This window comes from Neovison vison, chromosome 5 (assembly GCF_020171115.1).
Source record: "Neovison vison isolate M4711 chromosome 5, ASM_NN_V1, whole genome shotgun sequence".
In the NCBI taxonomy this organism is placed as follows: domain Eukaryota; kingdom Metazoa; phylum Chordata; class Mammalia; order Carnivora; family Mustelidae; genus Neogale; species Neogale vison.
Window position 1 is genome coordinate 87,900,729 of NC_058095.1, and position 14,868 is coordinate 87,915,596.

Genomic DNA, 14,868 nt, shown 5'->3' on the forward strand with positions numbered 1-14,868 from the left:
TTTTCATATAAGTAATATTTGTAGGAAATATTATAAGCATTGCACCACATCCCAACATGAACATATTTCAAATCTGTACATCTCTAGTTTTAATTCATTTTTTTTAAAGTATGTAAAATATTTATTAAGGGCTTTGCCGACAGAGGCACAGCATAAATAGAATTAAGTCCTCCTGAAATGTAATTAGTGTACACATCAACCAGTTGATAATTCGTGGTGGAAAATGCAGGAACGTGACCTGGGACCGGGCTCCCAAGTCCGAACCTGGGCAAGTCACAGGCGAAGGCTCGCGAAGGCTCGGCTCAGGAGCCATGCCCGTGGCTGCTCTTTCTGCCTGGTCTCTGCAAAGTCTGTTGTTAGGCAAATGCAAAAGTGCAAGCAGGACTTGCTGGACCAACAGCCACCCTGAGGCTGGGGAGCAAGTGGGGGGCGCTTAATCCACCCCCTCAAATCCTTGAGCGGTTTTCCACAGCCATGAGAAGCTTCTCCTGTAAATCTTCAAAGGTTTCATATGGAGGTAAGTCAAGGCGATTAAAGCATGTGTGAGCTCTGGGCGGTTTTTCAGGACTCCCCCATTGCTCTACTGTAAACAGCTGAGGACCATTGGAACCATAAAGTTCGGCGAAGCCTTCCACAGGCACTCGGGACGTCCCCGTGACGAACTGCAGTAACCGCATCCGCTTCTCGGCGTCCATGAGCAGCACGGCCTTCCAGAACCACTGAATGACAGGGTGATTTGGGCAGTAGCCGTTCTTGTAAATAGAGTGTCGTCTCCAGTCGTTGACGTCCACGTCGCCGAGGCCGCACATCAGCAGCTCCAGCTCATTTTCATCAAAAATTTTAATCAAATCAATAGGAAGCAGTTCTGTGAACCCCTCCAGGAAGGCGTTCATCTGCTTCTGGACCCCGTTCACAAACCTCCACTGGATGACCAAGTCAATATATTCCCTCTTGTTTTCATTTGTCACCATTATTTCTGACCCATTGGGCTTCAGATCCACTTGGTAGGTCTGTCCCAAGTTTTCTTCATCAATACAGAACATGAGGTCCAGTTCAGTAGGATCATTTTCCAAGATCCATTTCAAAGAGTTGTAGTATTCACTATCCACAGACTCCATGTCATTCAGCGTTATCTGCTTGCCCAACATCATTTTGTAAAATGGTCTAATGAAGAAACCATCTAGAAGATTCCCGTGCAATACTGCCAGACCAGCAACTCTTCCGATAACAGTGAAGTAGGACAAATGGTCTTCGTTACAGAGGCCAGAGTTGGGATTGATCTGAAGCGTGTAGTTGTCCGTGGCAGAGTACTCAAAAAGCCCATAGTAGGGGTTGAACATCTCTTTGGACAGTAGGAAGAACCACTCTCGGGCCACACCCCCAAAGTCAAGACCTTTCTCCGGTTCAAATTCGATCCACAGTCTAGCTTTCAGAACATCTGGTCTTTTCACGGACATAATTCTCCGGTAGGACTCTTCGAAGATGTTATTTCTGTGAAGTTTCATTTCAAACCTATTTGGAATATCAGCAGGTTTCTTTAATTTCTTCCGAAATAGTCATATTTCTGCTTAAATTCTCTGGAGTAAGAACAGCCGGACCCGTAATCGCTGGATTCTGCAGTCTTGGGTCTTCCCACTGAGTCATTTTGCTATTGTGGTCGATATAAAATGTTCGGCCATCCAAGTGAGTTCTTTCTTCCCAACCAGGAGGAAGAGGGCCGAGGTCATTGGGGTTTAAAGATGCCTTTGACCGCATGTGTACTGGAAATTTCAGGCGTGGATCTTCCCACGTTGCAGTCTTTGTGTTGTGGTCAATGAAGAAGGGCCGGCCGTTGGGCGCGATCCTCCTTTCCCAGCCCGGCGGCAGGAAGCTCTGTGTGACTCTGTGTTGTGGTTTGGGGGAGTTGTAGGGTGATGGCTGTGGGGACTGTGGGTTGGAAAGGGGATCTTTCACAGCCCGGCATATGGGCGAGTCCTTGGCGCCCTCCAGCGGGGCGGATAAGGTTGCGTTGGGCGAGCTGAGGCTTCGGGGCCGGCGGATCTGAGGCTCGATTCGGTGGTTGTTACTGTTTGTGGCGGATCCCGACGCACCGTCTTCCGCGAGCTGCACGATGGGTCGAGTCCAAGTTGTGGCTCGATTGTTATGACTGACACAGTATGTGCGTCCCTTAGCATCTTTCCTTTCTTCCCAGCCTGAAGGTAGGCCCGGTGTGGTGTGCGCATAGGCCACTGATGGCGGTGGTAGGTGGCCGAGGACACTGCAGGACCGCAACCTTGAGGACGGCTCTCTCCGAATCAAAGAACCAAACTGCTCCCCTTTGGAGTCTGGAGTGATCTGAAGCCTTCTGCTCAGTTCCTCAGACAGCTCCTGAGGGCTGGTCCGGGACCCCGGAGAGGACGGCGGTGGGGGCCGTGACAGACTGAGGGAGTCTCCAGTGATGGTCACTTCTTCGGAAATGGCCTCCCAAGTCTCTGGGCCTCTCCACCCTCGCCGGCTCGGCTCCAGGTCCTCGCTGATGTGCCTGCGGGAACGGAAGCCCGGGGCGCGGCCTCCTGGTTGATCTGCCTGATGTGTCGCTGTCCGACTCGGAGGACACGTCCATCAGCTTGGTCGGTGCCGCTGAGGGGTCCGGTGGTTGTGGTTGACGTAGTAGGTCCCACCGAGATTGTCCAGCTGCTCTTCCCAGCCGGGGGGCAGTGGCGGGGGAGGGAGCTCCTCCTGGTGCTGAGAGGCCGAGTCCTTGGAGTCCACCACCTCCCAGCCATGCTCCATGTCATCCCTCTGCTCACTGTCTTCCTCATCCTGACCTCCGTTTCTCGGCAGATAGGCCATTCTCAATCGTAAAAATCCCTTAACTCGAGATTTATGACTTCTTGGTCTAAGGAGAAAATCCTTAAACGTATAGGGTCGCTCCATGGTCGGATCTTCTGTCGGGAGATGACTGAGAGGTATGTCCACCTGTCCCAGGAAGTCGTCCCGTGGCAATCTGTTTTCATCAAATACTTCAGACAGGAGTCTGTGATTAGACGGGTTTACTCTAAAATAAAATTCTTCATTCCACTTTGGGTGCGAGCGAGGCGGAGCAGCCCCGCTCGGCGGGAGAGGAGGGAGGCGGCGGCCCGCCCCGAGCAGCAAAAGCCATGTCGGTATCCCCAGTCCCCACTCCAACCAGGCTCCGGGGCTATGGTTCTCGGCTCCCCCTGCATCCGGGCGCCCAGGTCCCCGCCGGCGCCCCCCTTCCACTTGGCCTGCGCTGCAGGGCGCTGGCCCCACCAGGCCTAATTCATTTTTTTACTAAGGACAGTTAAGAAAAGATGTTTGTATATAGGTATATATTAAGAATGCTGCCTTAGACTATTCTTACCAATTTCATTAACATGAAATATATCTGAGTTACTACAATTTTAAAAATTTACAGCAACCATCAATCTCAAAGAGAGACCTATTTTCTTTTTTTAAGATTTTATTTATTTATTTGACATAGAGAGATCACAAGTAGGCAGAGAGGCAGGCAGAGAGATAGAGGAGGAAGAAGGCTCCCTGCTGAGCAGAGAGCCTGATGCAGGACTTGATCCCAGGACCCTGAGATCATAACCTGAGCTAAAGGCAGTGGCTTAACCCACTGAGCCACCCAGGTGCCCCATCAGAGAGACCTATTTTCTAAAAGTCATACCTTCTAAAATCAAGCAAATGCTGAAAGAGGGGAAGTGAACATGAATCTTTTTGAAAATTACCCAGTACTCTAATAGAAAGTCTTTTACACTTCTACCGGTTTTATTGTTTTCCTCTTTCCCCAAAACTACATATAAATAATATGAGAAAAGTTCATCAGTCCATACAAAGTTTTTAAGCATCAATGTAATACTACTTCATTACAAGTCCTCTGGGTACAGAAATTTTTGGTGTGGACATGGAACAGACTGAAGGAAGTTTCAGTCTTCAAAATGTTAGCTCAGAATAAAGGCCAACATGGGGAGGATGATAAAGTAGTCTGGATACCCTTGATAAAAAGACCAATTTTCAATAAAAAATATGGTGAATACATTTGTATGTTTAAAAATGCACAACTGTTTATGTTAAAAACAAAATAGCTTTTGGGGAAACCTTAATAATGAATTAATCCAATTCATAGCACAGTTTTTATAAGAAAATATTTTCTAGGTTCCTTGTTTGGAGGCTGGGAAACTGTCTTCCTTTTGTCATGGATGATGGCCACTCGCATAAAGGCAACATGGAGGCTCAAGGAATAAGCCCTCCTCTCCAGAAGAACACAGCATGAGCACAGTACAAAGACAGCATTAGTTATGTCTTCATAAGTCAGATGCTCAGAATCAATCCATAATACCTAGACTCATATTACTAGTGAATGGGACAATCTATAATAATGTGATCACAGTGATTACAGGTCTGAGAGGGATAAAATAAAATTTTTCCACCTCATAAAAATCTCACCGGATCATGAACATCTAACTAATTTCTAGTTTATGTCATATATGTTCCAAATCTCATCACCACTGAAATCTTAGGGTACAGGTATTATCATCCTCATTTAGCAGATGAGAGAACTGAGAGACTAAGAGAAGACAAAACTCTGGATGATTGGCACATCTCCAAAGGCAAGAGAAACAAAAGCAAAAATGAACTACTAGGACTTCATCAAGATAAAAAGCTTTTGCATGGCAAAGGATATAGTCAACAAAACTAAAAGGAAATCTATGGAATGGAAGAAGGTATTTGCAAATGACATATCAAATAAAGGGCTAGTATCCAAAATCTATAAAGAACCTACCAAAGTCAAACCCAACAAACAAAAATTCCAGTCAAGAAATGGGCAGAAGACATGAATGTTTCTCCAAAGAAGACATACAAATGGCCAACAGACACATGAAAAAATGCTCATTTCTCATCAACGGGGAAATAGAAATCAAGACCACCTCAAGATACCACCTCACACCAGTCAGAATAGCTAAAATAAACAACTTAGGAAACAACAAATGTTGGTGAGGATGCAGAGAAAGGGAACCTTCTTACAGTGTTGGTGGGAATGCAAACTGGTAGAGCTACTCCAGAAAACAGTATAGAGGTTCCTCAAAAATTTAAAAAGAGAGTTACCCTATGACCCAGAAATTGCACTACTAGGTATTTAACCAAAGGATACAAACATGGTGGTTTGAAGGAGCACCTGAACCCCAGTGTTTGTAGCAGCAATACCTACAATAGCCAAAATATGGAAAGAGCCCAGATGTCCATCAACAGATGAATGGATAAAGATTTGTTATGTGTGTGTGCATGTGTTATATGGAATATCACTCAGCCATCAAAAAGAATGAAATCTTGTCTTTTGCAATGGATGGAACTACAGTGTATTAGCCTAAGTGAAATAAGTCAGAGAAAGACAAATACTATATGATTTCACTCATATGTGCAATCTAAGAAACAAAACAGATTAACATAAGGGAAGGGAAGGAAAAATAAAACAAGATGAAAATGGAGAAGGAGGCAAACCATAAGAAATGCTGAACTCTAGAAAACAAACTGAAGGTTGCTGGATGGCAGGTTGGTGGGGGGAAGGGGTAATAGGGTGATTGGCATTAAGGACATAACCTGATAAAATGAGCACTGGGGGTTATATGCAACTGATGAATCACTAAATTCTACTCCCAAAAATAGTAATACAGTATATGCTAACTAAACTGAATTTAAGAATTTTAAAAAGTCTGTGATTCCTTTGCTAAGATGTGCCGAGCTCTATCACAATTGTGTGACTTAAATGAGCTATAAATTCGTGTTCATTCTTTCCTATAGATAATTCTCATTGTTCTTTAGTGTAAATTAACCGAGCCTTATTAAGTGTGGCTAACTGTCAGGCTAAGGATACACAGACAAAACCAAACCCAGAGACCCTCAAAGAGCTCAAACCAGTGGAGAAGTTTAATATATAATCAACCTGTTACAGATTAAGGCGAATCCAATGAAAAGATCACACAGAAGTGGGGTGGTAGCATAGAAGAGTAAAGGATTAACTTCATTTGAATTTTCTGGGGAAGATTCTTATAGAAGATGACTTCTGAGGGGCACCTGGATGGCACAGTCAGTTGAACACCTACCTCCTGTTTTCAGGTCAGCTCATGGTCTTGGGGTTGACAGATGAAGTCCTGTGTCAGACTCTGCACTAAGTGAAGAGTCTGCTTGAGTTTTTCTTTCCCTCTCCTTCTGCCCCTTCTGCTCAGGCTCACTCACTCTAACTCAAATTAATAAATATTTTAAAAAACCCGATGACCTCTGAGATTATTTTTGAGAGATAAAAATGAATGCATGAGATTGGGAAGGGCCAAAGAGCATTCCAAGCATTTGGTAGGTCCTGGAGACTTCTCCCTCCTGGCATGGAATTATAAGCTGTCCCGCACTGCTGGTGTATAAAGTAAGAGTGGGGCCTGTGGGACCTGAGGCTGAAGAGGCAAAGGCAGATTAAAGAACCTCACGTGTGCCTGTTACAGTTTGAATTCAGCATAAAGCCAGTAAGGAATCATTGGTGGGTTTCAGTTCTCGGAGATAAACTATGTACTATATTCAAGTTTGAAACTGATGATTTTGGTAACAGATGGATTAACCAAACACCCTAAAAGGGCCTCTAGATATCATACACGATCTGGCTCCTTTGTATTTCGCCAGCTTGATTTTGAGTCATCCTCTTCTGTCCTCTATCTGGTAACACTAAACCACATTCGGTTCTCTTTTCTGGGCATTTGTACAAGTGGTCCCTTTGCTTGGAAATTCTTTCTTTTCATTTTGAGGGTCTAACACTTCAACTTATCTTTTAGAGCTTAACAGGAAGATAATTTCTGTTGGAAAGCTTGCACTAACCCTCATAAATGGCAGCTATCCATCTACCATGTGGTACTTAGTCTGCTTGTACTTCCCTTCTCAAAGCACTTACTTCACTGTCACGTGACCAACTGCCTGTTGATTTTGTCTCCAGATACTGTGAATTTTCTAAGGGCAAGCTTGATGGCCTGTGTATCTACAATACCTAGTGCAGGGCCTGCAATACAGACATTGTTTGAAAAATAGCTCTTGAATGGGTGCTGAATATGAGGTGTGCAGCTAGCAATAGATCAATTGGGTGACCAATGATAAAGGTCTGAACTGAAGAGGGTTAGGATCAATAAAACTTGGTGACTTACCAGAGTTAAAGAGGGAAGAAAAAAAGGAAAAAGATTAAGTAGTGAAGGGTAGTTACTAATTTTAAGAAAATAGGTAGGACAACACAACCATGGTTGCCTATAAACTCGCTCTCTCTGACCTCTCTCCTATTGCTCCTACCTCAGTTTTCCCAAAATGCGAGACATACTCTTGCTTCACAATGTGCAACTGCTGTTTCTTCATCCTGGAAAAATATTACCCAAATGTCCCCATGGCTTGCTCCCTCACCTCCTCAGGTCAAATGGTAACTGTATCGTGATGACTTCCCTAAGCATCCCACTTAGAATTATAACCCTGTCCACATCTTGGCTCTCCTTAGTTCTCTTCCCTCCTCTATTTTTCCCCACAGAATTTATATCAGACACAACATATTTATTTGCTTTGTCTTTTCCACTACAGATATGTTCCCTGAGGGGTAAATATTTGTTAATTTGTTCACTTCACTACTGTACACTCAGGGCCTAGAACATAGTAGGCATTCAATATATGTTTAATTAATGATTGAACAAGTGAATTAACAGTAGCATCAACATCGGTACAGAGTGGGGAAAAAGTATGCAGAAAATGATTATGTGCACTTTTAAATATGCTCAATTAGAAGAGTCACTGAGAAGAAAGATAAAATTGGAAGAGTAGCAGCGGGACCCTGGGGTTGCTTTATCCCTCAAACAGAGTAGCTCAACATCAAATCATTTTGAACAACTAGGAAATAGATTCGAGGAGTAAGAAAATAATCTGCGTAACTGGAGGGAGAGAAAGTGGCACATGTGAGGTTTGGAGCTATGAACTAGGGGAGAGAAAAGCTGTGGTGCTGGGAAAGGGAGGGGCCATTTATTTAGAGTGAAGCCAGGGAGAGAGGGAGAGGGCAGGAGAAAGAACAGCATGTAGGGTTCCCGCAATATGCTGGGGTGAGGGGATCCCCTGAATGGCACTGAGAGAAATCACTCCCCCTCCTGGAGTACATGTGGAAGAGGGATTTTGCTTTTCTGAGGACAAAAGGCCCCCTAGGAGCCACTGAGTGGCTGTTTAGCAGCAGGGGACAGAAGCATGTGTAGAGGGCAGATATGCGGGTCACAGCTTTCCACTGTGGGGCACAACAGACTCCACTCTGTGTGACTGCTTTGATGGGACAGAATGGTGCTGGGCAAGCTGCAAGCCTCTCCTCCTAGGGAGAGAAGCAGGTCCACACCTTGCTGGAGTTTTCAGTACTGGCCATGGGACCAAGATAAAACACATAACTGTGGCATAGGGTGTGCAGATGGCCAGGCACAGGGCCATTGAGGTGCAGTGATATGATGAAAGCCTGGAACACAGGAGAAGAAGTTGTTCACTTTTTCATCAGGGCCTCCTAAGCAGTAGCAGCTGTGAGTTGTCCCCCAGGTTGAGAGGGTGGGGTGATATGATCTTCCACACATTTCCCCACCACCACCATGGTTGGACTTAAGAGAGAAACAGCACCTTCAGGGGAGGCTCGAGTCCCTTACACCACACCCTGCCCTTGTGCACCCAGCAGGGGCATGTTTCCTAAGGCAGGTCTGACTGTAAACTAGCACAAGGGGCCTCTCCCTCAGAACAACATAGGCTGCCCCACATGGACCAGGTCTACTAATCACAGAGGGCTCTAAAGCATCAGCTTCAGTTCTGGTGGAAATAGGACCAGGGTTTCTTTTCTTAAGAATTCTTTTATTTCTTTATTCTTTATTTTCTTCTTCCTTTGGCATTAGGCTTATAGTTTTCTGTTCATGTGTTGGTTTGTTTCTTTTTTCCTTTGTAGGATCAGCCTTTTTTTTGTTTCCCCCCCTTTTCCTTCCTTCCTTCTTATTATTTGGAATCAGGGTTATAGTTGTTTGTCTGTCTGTTTTTTCTTCCTTTTCCTTTTCTCTTTTCTTAGATCAGCCCTTTTCTGATTTTTAAGTTTTTTTTTTTTAATTAGGCTTATCTTAACAAACAAATCAAAGCACACCTAGTCAAAGGTTCAACCACCTCCCACTGCAAGCAAAGAGGAAGTCTGAGTAAACGGACCTGTGGAAAAGGGCAGCCGAAACACAACATCAGAGAGCACACAGCATACAACAGAAACACTTCTTGAAGTGCAAGACCCTGGACAGTGAGTGACCCCTTCTTAATATAGTATTACTCTCAGGAGCAGGAAACATAACATTCTTTCATGACATGCAAAAGACAGAAACCTAGACATAATGACAAGACAGAGGGATTCTCCCTAAAAGAAAGAGCAGAAGAAATCACAGCCAGGGATTTCTCAAAACAGATATAAGCAATAGATCTGAACAAGAATTTAGAATGTCAGTCATAAGAATACTAGCTGGGCTTGAAAGCAGCACAGAAGACACCAGAGAAATCCTCACTGCAGAGATAAAACTAGTCATGCTGAAATAAAAATGCTATAGCTGAGATGCAGAACCAACTGGATGTAATCACAATGAGGATGGAAGAAGCAGAGAACCAAATAGGTGATACAGAGTTAAAATTATGGAAAATAATGAAGCTGAAAAAAAGAGGGATAGAAAACATCATGAATACAAACTTAGGGAATTTAGTGATTCAACAATGTGCAATATTATCTGTATCACAGGAGTCTCAGAAGAATAAAAGTGTGAAAATGGGGCAGAAAGTTTATTTGAACAAATTATAACTGACAGTTTCCCTCATCTGGGGAAGGAAACAGGCATTTATGTCCAAGAGTCACAGAGAACTCCCCTCAAAACCCAAAAAGAACAGGTCAACACCAAGATATATTAGAGTGAAACTCACAAAACAAAAAAGATAAAGTGAGAATTCTGAAAGTAGCTAGAGGCAAAAGGTCCTTAACCTACAAGGGTGGACACATAAGGTTAGCTGCAGACCTGTCCACAAAAACGTAGCAGGCCAGAAATAAGCAGCATGATATATTCAACACGCTGAATGGGAAAAATCACACAGCCAAGCAGCAAAGCTGCCATTAAGAATGGAGGGAAAGATAAAGAGTTTCCAAGATAAGCACAAACTAAAGGAGTTCATGAACACTAAACCAGCTCTGCAAGTAATACTAAAAGGGATTCTTAGAGCAGAAATAGATACCCAAAGTGACAGGAACTTTTTTAAACCATTTTTAAAAGGAACACAGACAATCTACAGGAACAGCAATTTTACAAGTAATACAATGGCACTAAATTCATATCTATCAATAATTACTCTGAATGTAAATAGGCTCAAAGCTCTAATCAAAATACACACGGATTCAGAATGGATTAAAAAAGAAAAAAAAACAAAACCCACCAAGATGCTGCTTACAAGAGACTCATTTTAAAACAAATGACCCCTCCAGACTGAAAGTGAGGGGGTGGAGGACCAGGCTAATGGACACCATGGTAATGAATCATGCTAGTGGACATCAAAAGAAAGCTGGAATAGCCATACTTACATCAGAAAAACTAGATTTTAAACCAAAGACTGTAGTAAGAGATGAAGAAGAGTACTGTATTATAATAAAGAGGTCTATCCAACAAGCTCTAACAGTTACAAATATTTATACCTCCAACTTGGGAGCAGCCAAATACATAAATCAATTAGTAGCAAATTTAAAGAAACTCATTGATAATAATATGATAGTAGGAGGGGCCTTTGACACCTCACTCACACCAATGGACAGATCATCTTAAGGAGATCAACAAGGAAATAATGACTGAATGACACACAGGACCAGATGGACTTAAGGGACATATTCAGAGCATTTCATCCTAAAGCAGCAGAATACATATTCTTTTTGAGTGCACATGGAACATTCTCCAGAAGAGATCACATACTGGATCGCAAATCAGGCCTCAACAAGCACAAGAAGACTGAGATCATACCATACATATTTTCAGACCACAGTGCTATGAAACTTGAAGTCAACGACAAGAAAAAATTTAGAAGGACCACAAATACATGGAGGTAAAAGAACATCCTACTAAAGAATGAATGGGTTAAGCAGGAAATTAAAGAAATAAAAAAAATAATTGGAAGCAAAAGAAAATGAAAACACAACAGTCCAAAACTTTTGGGATGCAGCAAATGCAGTTATAAGGAATTTTATAGCAATATAAGCCTTCTCAAGAAGAAAAGTCTCAAATACACAACCTTAACTTACACCTAAAGAAGCAGGAAAAAGAACAGCAAATACAGCCCAGAATCAGCAGAAGAAGGGAAATAACTATGATTAGAGCAGAAATAAATGATATATTAGTATAAAAAAAAAAAGTAGGACACATCAATGAAAGTAGGAGCTGGTTCTTTGAAAGAATTAACACAATTGTTAAATCCCTAGGCCAGACTTACCAAAAAGAAAAGAGAAAGGACACTAATAAATAAAATCACAAATGAAACAAGAGAGACCACAACCATTAATGAAGAAATTCAAATAATTATAGGAGAATCTTATAAGCAATTATATGCCAAAAATCTGGAAGAAAAGGGTAAGGTCCTGGAAATATATAAACTACCAAAACTGAAAGAGGAAGGAATAGAAGATCTGAACAGACCCATAACCAGCAAAGAAATTAAATCAATCATCAAAAATAACCCAAAACACAAGGTCCAGGGCTGGATGACTTCCCAGTGGAATTCTACCAAACATTTAAAGAAGAATTAATACCTATTCCTCTGAAGCTGTTTAAAAAAGTAGAAAAGGAAGGAAAACTTCCAAAGTCATTCTATGAGGCCAGCATCATCTTGATTGCAAAACCAGACAAACACCTCATTAAAAAGAATTACAGACCAATATCGCCAATGATCATGTGCAAAGATTCTCAACAAGATTCTAGTCAATCAATTTCAACAGTAAATTAAAAGGATTATTCACCAAGATCAAGTGCAATTTATTCCTGGGCTACAGGGGTGGTTCAATTTCCGCAGGTCAATCAACACGATACCCCACATTAATAAGAGGATAAGAATCATATGATCCTCTCAACAGATGCAGAAAAGCATTTGAAAAAAATACAGCATCCTCCTCGAAGAAAACCCTCAAGAATGTAGGGATAGAAGTGCTCGCTTCGGCAGCACATATACTAAAAGAATGTAGGGATAGAAGAACATACCTCAACATCATAAAGGCTGTATACAAAAGACTAAGAGCTAATATGATCTTCAATGGGGAAAACTGAGAGCTTTACCCCTAAGGTCAGGAACATGATAGGGATGTCCACTCTTACTGTTATTGTTCAACACAGTCCTGAAAATCCTAGCCTCAGCAATCAGACAACAAAAAGAAATAAAAAACATCCAAATTAGCCCAGAAGAAGACAAACTTTCACTCTTCTCAGACAACATGATACTTTATGTAGAAAACCTGAAAGATTCCACCAACAAATTGCTAGAACTGATCCATGAATTCAGCAAAGTCACAGGATATAAAATGGACATTCAGAAATCTGCTGCATTTCTATACACCAATTATAATAAAACAGCAGAAAGAGAGATCAAGGAATCAATCCCATTTACAATTACACCAAAGACCACAAGATACCTAGAAATAAACCTAACCAGAGAAATAAAAGTTCTATACTCTGAAAGCTATAGAACACATATAAAAGAAACAGAAGAAGGCACAAAGGAATGGAAAAACATTCCATGTCATGGATTGGAAGAAAAAATAATATTGTTAAATGGTCTATTCCACCCAAAGCAATCTACATATTCAATGCAATCCCTATCAAAAATAACACCAGCATTTTTCATAGAGCTAGAACGAACAACTATAAAATTTGTATGGAACCAGACAAAACTCTAAATAACTAAAGTGATGTAGAAAAAGAAAAGAAATGCTGGAGGCATCACAATTCCAGACTTCAATCTCTATTACAAATCTGCAGTCATTAAGACAGTATGGTATTGGCACAGAACAGACATATAGATCAAAGGAACAGAAAAGAGAAACCAGAAATGGACCCACAAGGGTAAGGTCAACTAATCTTCAACAAAGCAGGAAAAAATATCCAATGGAAAAAAGACACTGTCTTCAAAAAATGGTGTTGGAAAAAACTGGACAGTGACATGCAGAAGAATGGCACCAACAGATTAGAAGAGATTAAAGATTTGGAAAAGACCCATCTAATTAATGTTTTTGGATTAAAGTCACAATACAAATGCATACCCACATACCATATAAATACTTAAGGCTATAAATGAAGCAAACTCGTAAATAAGATGCATTCCTTTCTCTCACTTTAAAAAAGAAAGAGGTCTCTGAGCAATACAACTGGTGTTCAGGGAAAAGGTTTCAGCGAGTATAAGAAGCATTATCATACTCATAAACAATGTGCACGGGAAAAAGAAAAATTTGAAAAGCTATAGAAATTGGGAAACACCAATATTTAAGGTTTGGGCAAAGGAAGAAGAATAAGCAAAAGGGGCGCCTGGGTGGCTCAGTGGGTTAAAGCCTCTGCCTTCGGCTCAGGTCATGATCTCAGGGTCCTGGGATCGAGCCCCGTATTGGACTCTCTGCTCAGCGGAGAGCCTGCTTTCCTTCCTCTCTCTCTGCCTGCCTCTCTGCCTAGTTGTGATCTCTGTCTGTCAAATAAATAAAAAAATTTAAAAAAAAAACCTGGAAAAAAAAAAGGGTAAGAACACCACCAGAAAAGGAGAAAGGAGAGAATTTTAAGAGGTTCAGTAGTATCCAGTGTAAGACAAACTATAATAAAGGAAGAGAAAGACCCAGAGTATTTCATAATTAGGTCACTACTGACTTCAGTCAATGCAGTTTTAGAGGATCACAAAATAACAATGACGAATAACCACCACTTACTGAACAATCGTGTATTCAAGGGGGTGATTCAAATGTACTATCGCTAATCTTCCCAACCACATTACCAAGTAGCTCTTCTATTATCCAAATTTTATAGAAGAAAAGTAGGGTAAGTAAGATGAAGTGTCTCATATGTTATAGAAGAACAAAAAGTGGAGGAGCTAAGGTTTGAGTCCTAGTAAAAATATACCTTATAAATGTTTTGTTCATATGACACTCTTGATGTAAATTCCACATGAATAAATTTTTGAGGTACAAAAATCTTGCCACTTTAAACACCAACATTCACATATTTTAAAGATCTTTAAAAGAATTGTTAAGAAACCTTATACTGGATAATTTATGAATGCCATTATGAATGTCAATTGTTGTATTTATGCCTTTGTGAACAGTTGAGCTGTTTAGATTTTTTTGCTTTTAGGATGAAAGGCACTACGAATTTTTTTTTTTTTTTGAGAATCTGTATCTTCATTTTATGATTTTTTTTGCCTATGGGCTAGAACCATGCTAAGTGCTATACATATATCCTCTCACGTAATCCTCACCATAACCTTATGATTTAAGTTCTAGTATGGGGAAAAAGAGGAGAGAGTAAATAACTTATCCAACGTCACATATTCAGTCCTAGCAGAGGTTTTAGGTCTCTGAGCCTCCAACTCCAAAGCTCTTAATCTTAATGCTGACTCAGCTGTTTTCCAGGGTGATATGCCAATGAGGTCCTCAGTCACTTTGCAGATAGACCAGATTTCCGGATAAGTATTGCCCTAAATGAACTCTGAGATATTCAACTTCCAACAATTTTGCTGTTAATTGGGGGAAAGAAAGTTAACCTTTCAGATATTTGGACAAATGCTAATAATTTAAGAAAAAAAGAGGAAGCA

General features: G+C 41.4%; 1 protein-coding gene across 1 annotated transcript; it reads right to left on the bottom strand.

Annotated features, from left to right (window-relative positions):
- Nucleotides 1-433: 433 nt before the first annotated feature.
- LOC122906930 (E3 ubiquitin-protein ligase NEDD4-like) lies at nt 434-3,063 on the bottom strand. Its single transcript, XM_044249435.1, is given in 7 exon segments — nt 434-460; nt 462-1,549; nt 1,552-1,587; nt 1,590-2,537; nt 2,540-2,573; nt 2,576-2,607; nt 2,610-3,063. Coding segments are annotated over 7 exon segments (2,472 nt in total). The 5' UTR covers nt 2,917-3,063.
- Nucleotides 3,064-14,868: the final 11,805 nt, after the last annotated feature.